Below are 8,458 nucleotides of genomic sequence, written 5' to 3'. Positions count from 1 at the left end.
GGGGGACGTCCTGACACTGAGACCATTTGATCTGGACAATGCAGCAATGGTCTGCCATCCTGTTCACTGAAGAGTGTCGGGTCACCTTGAACAGAAATGAGGGTCATGAGTGTTGATTGAGAAGGTGAGGTTAGCGATACGCCAAGGTCAACATGGTCATCAGGGTTGGTGGAGGAGGAGCAACAGTCTGGACAGACATCACCAGTCAGAGCTAAACTGGTTTGGTTCTTGTAGAACAGGAGTCTGCAACCTGAGGCTTTGGAGCCACGTGTGGCTCTTTAGTCCCTTTATTCTGACTCATTAGCTTTAATGAAAAATGATAACGATTGAATAGAAGAATTGAAGTTTTGTCATTTCTATTTAGATTTTTAACATGTCAACTAACTAAGCAAAAAAAGTTCGATTTATTGTCAGAAATGTTGTAGATTTTTTTCTTTAAATTTGTATTTTTAATTTATAGTGAGTCAAATAAAAGTCTCTAAAGTATTTTCATTTCAGTAAATTGCACTAAAGTAGTTAAAGTTTTGACAAATGTGGTTTAAAATTATTCAAAATTATTTAGAATTTTTTTCAACAAAAACCTCAGGTTATTATAAATGTTTTGAGTTTTAAATATTTATTTTCCACTCTCTTTGGGGTCCAGATGACTCCAACCACATATCGATATGTGATTCCTTCTGTGGACAAAGGTGGACAGGATTTTATGTCTGCCATGGACATTAGTGAAACTCAAAAATCAAAGTTAAAATAAAGTTCAGCCCACTGTCTTGTGGGGTCCAAATGACCTCACTTTTAATGTAAACAAGATAAGGAGAGCGGAAGGGTTAAAAGGAAAAAAGCACACAAAATTCCTAGTTTGACTTTCTTGTATTTTGAATGTAAGTAAAGCTGCTGCAGCAGGAAGACCTTCTGTGACACAGAGAGGGTTTTATTTTGAAAGGAGCTAGTGTGTGCTGCTGTCAAAAGTAAAAGAAAATGCAGCTATTATGTATAGAAATATATAGACACTGTTGTAATTCAATTATTATAATGTTAAAAAACTAAAGTGTGTTAATAAATGATTATTTGTTAATAAAGCATAAATATTGAGCATTTTTAAATGAGCTTTAAATAGCTTTAAAGGTTGCAGACCCCTGTTGTAGACGGCCCAGTCACTGCAGGTTCAGAGAACCGTTATCATAACCCAATTCCAACAGAACACCCCCAACTTGCTGTTCATGGAGAATAATGCTCCACCTAATGGAGCCAGAATCATCACAGCTGGACTTCAGGAGGTGGGAGTGGCTCATACAGTATGACCAGCAATGACCTCTGACCTGAACCCCATACAGCATGTCTGGGACTATCGGACCCCCTAGTGACCTGCAGAACTGCAGGTAGAACTTGTGGAAGAGTGGAACGCCTCAGAACAACATCATGAGTCTAGAGAGGAGCAGGAGACGTCACTGTGGAAACACTAGCCACTGACATGGACAGTGTTTGCTATTTGCTAGGCGGCTGCCTGGGTTGCCTATGCCCAGGGCCGGCCTTGTACACACATGCGTACACAACTACCCTTTCACACACATATGCTCTCTTACAGACAAACGCGAATGCATTCATACATTTATCTGCACTCTCTCACACACACTCGCACGCACACACCTGCACACATACACTGATCTACTGTTTCACAGAAACAAATGCTCACATACTAACAACAACTAATTCACACACAAACAACTACTGTTTCACACACACACACCCTCTCATACAAAGCAAACACTCTCACACGCAAATGCATTCACACACACACCCTTTCTCTCTCTCTGTCCCTCTCTCTCACACACAAAATACCCTCTTACAAACACACACTAATGCACACTCCCACAAATACACACGCACACACAAGAATGATGTGAGAACTGGCCTTTTGTAAAAGCATCCCATTATTTCATGATTTCAGTCTGCTGTGTCACAGCTTCACAACAATCTGGAAAAAGTCCACAAAGTACTGCACAAAAACACCACAGAAACTCAGCACGACAAAAGGCTTTTTAATACAACATTTAACATAAAACAATCGTTAATAAACATTTATAAATACAAAGTGAGGAAATATTAAAATCAAAATCTAGGAATCAAAAGGAGAAAGCGTTGTTTTTATAGATTTTCCAGATGGAGAATGATTAGAAGACATAAGGAAAGCAGAAGGAGGGGAAGGAGAAGCAGAGCAGAGCAGGTCACATTATCATCCATTCCTTATCAGCTCCAGAGGACAGTGATAAGGGCTGATCAAGGCTTAATGCCATCTGCTCCTTAGTCCATCTTCTCCAGAGAAGCTGTCCTCAGCCAGTCTGAAACCTGTTTCTCAATCTCCTTTCAGAGGAAAAAAAAAAACAAAAGACATTTGCTTTCAACAGTCAAAGACGAGTTTTAAAGATGCAGAAAATGTTACAAATATGGTTTCATTATGAATTAAGAGAAAATGTTAAACATGTTTTGGAATGATATGTTAAAAAAAAATCAATACAGATGCAGACCATATTATATTATTGACTGGTTACCTTAAGATTATTTCAAACCTGTTGACTGATACAAAACTGAAGCTAATCTGAGGCTTTGGGCAGATTAACACCAGACAGGTGCACTCACCTGCCGAGCTTTCCTGAGTGAATCCCGCTTTGCAAATCTTCTACTTGACATATCAGCACAGTGTGCAGTGTCATCAATGAACACGGACTGAACCTCTCCTCCTCCCTGAACCACTGACAGCTCTTTCCACGGATCAATCCCTCCTGAAGTGAAGGGAACTCATATCATTCTGATGATTATCTTTTAGTCTTTACATGTTCTGTTAGAATGGATTAAAGTCTCACCATTGATGTAAAGCACTCTGTGTGTGTGTGGCTCATCTCCTCCATAGTAGCTGTTAGTGAAGGCGATGCGTGAGGGCAAAGAATGCTGGGAAATTCCAAAGACTGCAGTGCACAGTTTAGTCTGAGCCTGCAGGTTTATCAGGCCAGAGAAAGGACAGGTGGGGTCCTCGCAAGTCTGGTCTAAACACAGACGCACACATTACAAAAGTGTTTGAGGCAAACACAAAAAACAGAGTGGCTGTGTATCTGCTTGTGTGTGTGTTTGTGTGGGGGTGTGTCTGTTTGTGTGTGTTGTATCTTCTTGTGTGTCTAGGTGTGGGTGTGTTTTTGAATGTGTGTGTGTTTGTGTCTCCGTATCTGTTTTTGTTTGTGTGTGGGTTTTATTATGTGTGTAGTATTTTTTTACATGTTTGTGGGTGTGTATTGGTATCTGTGTGTGTGTTTTTGTATGTTTGTGTGTGTTGTATCTTCTTGTTTGTGTGAAGGTGGGGATGTTTTTGTATGTGTGTGTGTGTGTTTGCATCTTTGTATCTGTTTTTGTGTGCTTTGTATTTTCTTGCGTGTGTCTAGGTGTGTTTTTGTATGTTTGTATCTGTTTTTGTATGTTTGTATGTGTTGTATCTCCTTGTGTGTGTGTGTGTGTCAAGATAGGGGTGTGTGTGGGTGTGTGTGTATGTTGGTATGTGGGGGTGTATCTGCATGTGTGTATCTGTTGGTGTGCGTGTTTGTGCATCAGTTTGTATCTGTGTGTGTGTATATGTGTGTGTGCATATATTCTAGTGTATGTATCTTTGCGTATCAGTTGTTGTATATGTGTGTGTGTGCAGTACAGAAGCCAAACTCGGTGCAGGTCTGGTAGGTCCATTGTCTCTCGGCTCTCCTGCTGCTGTGGACTGACATGTCCATCAAGTCTTGTATGGTTTTCTCATGGGAAACGTCCAGACATTTCTCCTCAGTGGAGGATCTGTAAATCTGCACAGAAACATCCGATCTGCTGCTGCTAACCCAAGACTCTTTCTTGGCTCTTTAGTGACATCTACTGGTGACATCTGGTCATCAGAGCATCAAATAGCATCATTTTCCGTTCATACCTGTGCGAGTTTAATGAGGCGGCTGTAGGGTTTCATCTCTGTACGTTCTCCACTGATGTTGGTCATGAGGTCACATATCTCACTGATAGACATCAGCACTCCCTCTTCGTTGTATTGTACTGCTCCCATAATAACACCTGCCAAGTTCTGCATCAGTTCAATCTGATAGAATTTAAAAATAATAACTTGGATAAAATATTATTGTAGGAAGGGTTGGGTTAAAAAAAAGCACGACATTTAAATAAAAAAATCCTCATAATATCACAACACAAAATGAACTGTTTGGTGTAGATAGAATATAGAATATGTTGTTAACTGCAGAAATGGTACAACACACTACAGAGCTAATCTAATAGGATCTAGAAATATCCTGACACAAATGGAGGTTCATTTTGGATTATACTCAATTTGCTTAATCCACTTGCTGGAGTGTGGAGCTAAACACGTTTTCTTTTACCTGATCGTCCAGATTTTGGGGAATCTGACAGCAGCTAAAATCTGCAGCCAGCTGACTGAAGTTTCCAGCGATAAGCTCTGCTTCCACAGCTGCAAAGGCCTGCTGCACTTGAGCCCAACACTGCAAGTAGAGCAAGAAATAACCATAACCTGCAGTCAGAGAGGTAAAGAGGTAATGCACAGGCATGAGGACAGGTGAAGACCTTCACACCTTTTCAGAGCCTCCCACAGCCGTGTTCTTCAGACTCAGACCAACAACCTAAAACAGAAGAAGAAATCCAGCCCTTGCTACAGATTTCTTAAAGTTTTAATAATTTTGATTCAGAGGACAAAAAAATGCACAAGTTTGTAAAACTTTGTCTGTAGACTTTAGTGATCATTTACATGATTGTATGCAGAAAAGTCCAGCTTTGCTTCGACAGGAGCAGATGAGGCCACCGCCGCGTACACCAGATTGGGAAACTAAAATTGATGCACAGAGACAGAAAAAAAGTAAATCAATACAGAACGGTGGATCTATGGAAAATAAACTTTACGAATAGTAACAGATGTGAAACAAGGAGCATGAGAGGAAAAGGTGATGCTTTAAAAGAGGGGTGGGAATATATATAAACTATTATGGCCTGCCAAACTGGAACAAAGTATATTAATAATCCTTGTTAAAGTTTTACCTTCCCTGTAATTCCGGTGTCGCCCCATAGATGGTGCACAAATACATTGACTGTCATTTAGGTGCAGAAAGTTATTATCATCATGGGGTGTTGGAAGATTTGTTGTTTCCTGATTTTTATGCATGTTTTCTGAGTTGGACAGTCATTTTTCTGATTATTTCAGCATCACCTGAATGCAGCATTTGCATTTTTCCCTAAGTAACATCAACTAATTGGTACAAGTAGGATTAAAATAAGAACAAAAGCCATAGTTTAAAAAAATGTTCTAAAATTTTCTAAAAAATAATTTTCTTCTACCCACTCCTTTTCAAGCACATTGTTTGCATTACTTGTATATTTGTATTTTTCAATTCTTATATTTGTATTTTTAGATTCTTATTTTATTTTCATTTTGTTTTTGTGTTTGAAACAAAGAACAAAAAAGGAAAAAATATATTGATTTTAATCAAAATGAAAGCCTCCAAATTTATTTTTTCCCCTTATAAAGTAAATTATTAAAACATTTCATGCATCTGCTCTTTTCTGTGAAATTTTAGAACCCTTTAGAAATGTTTTCCCACCCCTGATTTATAAATAAGTACACAAACTTGAACTTGATCCTTGAATCGTTTCCTTAAGCTGATAAATTGAACAAACAGGTTCACATAGTTGTTACCAAACATACTTCTAGTAAAAGTTTTAGTAAATTCTGTACATTTAAACATAAAGTAAAACAGCTGTCGTTGGGTCTCACTGGGTAAAGAACGCACCACAAAGAATTAAAAATATAATCAAATCGGGTCTTAAGCTTAGTTTCAGAGTTTATCCAAAACACTGGAAAAACTGAGGACACCACACAACTATTTTTTAATCAATAAGTGTTAGCATCAGGGGCGGAGCAAAAGGGGGTGGCAAGGGGGTTGGTTGCCCCCTCAGCAAAAAGTTTTACCCCTACATGTCCCCCAATTTTTTGAGTCAATATATTAGTATCATCATTGACAAAATTAAGAAATGATCAACACGTGTCTAAAGTCCCTCTCCAATGAGCTTTTAACATGTATGTGTGGAATTTTTCCTATGAAAGAGAACAAATGTAATAAGAAATCATTTTGTTTTTGCATTTCCGAGTATTTCTCCTTTTAAATCACATTTTTGTGTAGCAGCGGTGAAGATTTACGCTAGTAAGACACAGAGCTATCATTATCAGACATTGGGGATGAGGGGCGGAGCTACTCAGCTCAGCATTAACAGCCACGCCCCCTCAGAGAGGATTTTGTAAACAGAGGCTTCAGATCATCATAAAAAATAGCGTTTTAAAGACATTTAGGTCAGGAAAAACGTCATAATCTTAATTAAAACACTACTGGGAATGTATTTTTAAAAATTGTCAATAAATAAACAACAATAACTTATCAGGAGAAAAGAATGTGAAAGAAAGATCAACGAATAAAGCTACAGCTTGTGATTTAAAACACATGTAAATACTCCCTAAATGTGGGTACCTTTCCTCTGAACCAGGCAGACAGAGCTCCAGAGTAAGAGCCTCCAAAGCTGACCCACAGGTTCCTGCTGGTCAGGTTGAATTTGTGGCAGATGTAACCATGAAATGCAGCTAAGTCTGCAAGCCTGAGTCAAAAAGAGCATTTTAAAAGAGTTCAGCACCACACTGTTATAAATGAATGAAATATGTTAAGACAACTACAGTAACAGAGACATCTTTGAACGTAACTCTAAAAAGATGATGATGATGATGAAAATCCATATGTGCAAAATAGTGAAGAAACAGTTTCAAATATTGTTTTATAATAAAACATTTGACTATCTGATACAGTAAAGAGGAGAGAAAAGAAAGGATGAAACACACAAGCAAAAAAAAAAAAACAATACTAACGCCTGCTGGCTACTTAAGTCGGCCAGACTCTCAGTTTTTAGGCCGTCTGGGTTGATGCTGTCGCCATAGAAACGATGTTCCACCGCGAGCAGCAGAGCCCTGTGCTGTTGGGCCATTTCAACGTGATGACCTGGAAAAATGTCAGCAAAGATATTAAGATTTAAAGACTGAAAAAAATGTAATTTGTCCCCAAGACTTGGCATTAAAACATATGAACAACTGAAAAACAATAGACTGATGACGGTCTGATTGGTAGTTATAAAACCAAGTGATTAGGACATGTTGCACTGTTTGGGGGTGGAATATGTGGTGAGAAGAGAACCAGAGAAACTGAGTGGTTCATTGTTTTGTTTTTCTTCCAACTCTTGCTGTGTAGAGATATTCAAACAAGATAAGATGGTTTGTAGAACTTTGTTGGCTAACTATCAGGACTGCAGGATTATTAAGCCCTATCAATTAATCTTAAAAAGTGTGTTTGTGTTTTTGCATTCCAATGACCCTACCCTTTTTATTCTCATTGCAAAAAGTCTATTTTTGTTGTGTTATTTTTTTACTTTGAGAGGTGAATACCTGCCAGCACGTCAAATTTAAAGATGGGTCCTTCCCCACCGATGAAGAGGAACACCGGACCATCGGGGCGGTCCCAGTGAGCCTCATTCACAAAGAATTTCTGCAACAACAAAAGGAAGAAGATTAAGACAAAGATAAATAAAATGCTTCTTACAAAGGATCAGCTAACATGAATGTAATGATGGTTGTAATGGAGGAAGAAGGGAAAACTGAGACTGTATTAATTAAATTAAATACGTTTTTGTGCTATCATAGAGGTTTTATGAGGAAAAGGGCATGTTTGGTCTGTTTTTGTCAATCATTACATCCTAACAGCTTCACCGTACCTGAGAGAAGGTCTTAACCTTCAGTCGGTTGAAGTGGTCCAGCGGCTGCTCAAGCCAGGACTCCTCCACCTGTTGGAGGGGCTGCTCTTCACTCATGAACTTCAACTGTTTGTTCTTCTGCAGCTGCTCTTTGATTTTCCTCAGAGTTTTTCCTGAAGGTGAAAGGTAGATGTCATGTCAGGATTCTTTATTTCTTTACTTCTTCAAAATGTTGACTAATTTATGCAATTAATGAAACGCCTTTAGTGTTTTTAAAGTAAAAACAGTGAAACAACAGTTTATTGATCAAGCTTCTCAGAAAAACTCCAGGGAGGAGGTCCTCCCACTGTACGGGACAAACAAGAACTGAGATTAAAAAGTGAACACTTGTGTTTTTGTTTATGTTGTTTTCGTGGTTTTATTAATTAGGACTGCCACAGTTAGTCGACTAATTGACTATTAAAATAGTCAACGACTAAATTAATAGTCGATTAGTCGTTACTTTTTGGAGTCGAAGTGTAATAAAGTTGAAAGTTACAATGGCATTATGCTAGCTTTTTGGACTATTTCTGTCATTTATTAAAGTTTTTTAGGTTTTTTAAGCTAATTTGGAGTTTAGCTAATATTTCAGGTACAT

At 38.3% G+C, this 8,458-nt stretch overlaps 1 protein-coding gene across 1 annotated transcript in view; it reads right to left on the bottom strand.

The window, feature by feature from the left end:
• Window positions 1-2,016: 2,016 nt before the first annotated feature.
• The window catches only part of LOC112149663 (thymus-specific serine protease), a 7,990-nt gene continuing 1,548 nt past the window's right edge, over window positions 2,017-8,458 (bottom strand). Inside the window, exons 2-13 of the mRNA XM_036214966.1 lie at window positions 7,843-7,994; window positions 7,517-7,616; window positions 6,947-7,217; window positions 6,558-6,681; window positions 4,790-4,867; window positions 4,617-4,664; window positions 4,407-4,526; window positions 3,950-4,111; window positions 3,689-3,830; window positions 2,859-3,038; window positions 2,635-2,777; window positions 2,017-2,358 (exon numbers count right to left, since the gene is read on the bottom strand). Of these exons, the coding sequence (XP_036070859.1) occupies window positions 2,299-2,358; window positions 2,635-2,777; window positions 2,859-3,038; window positions 3,689-3,830; window positions 3,950-4,111; window positions 4,407-4,526; window positions 4,617-4,664; window positions 4,790-4,867; window positions 6,558-6,681; window positions 6,947-7,217; window positions 7,517-7,616; window positions 7,843-7,994 (1,580 nt within the window). The 3' untranslated portion in view covers window positions 2,017-2,298. The remainder of the gene's footprint in view (window positions 2,359-2,634; window positions 2,778-2,858; window positions 3,039-3,688; window positions 3,831-3,949; window positions 4,112-4,406; window positions 4,527-4,616; window positions 4,665-4,789; window positions 4,868-6,557; window positions 6,682-6,946; window positions 7,218-7,516; window positions 7,617-7,842; window positions 7,995-8,458) is intronic.

This window comes from Oryzias melastigma, linkage group LG13 (assembly GCF_002922805.2).
Source record: "Oryzias melastigma strain HK-1 linkage group LG13, ASM292280v2, whole genome shotgun sequence".
NCBI classification, from domain to species: Eukaryota; Metazoa; Chordata; class Actinopteri; order Beloniformes; family Adrianichthyidae; genus Oryzias; species Oryzias melastigma.
This window is presented reverse-complemented; position numbering and strand designations above follow the sequence as displayed.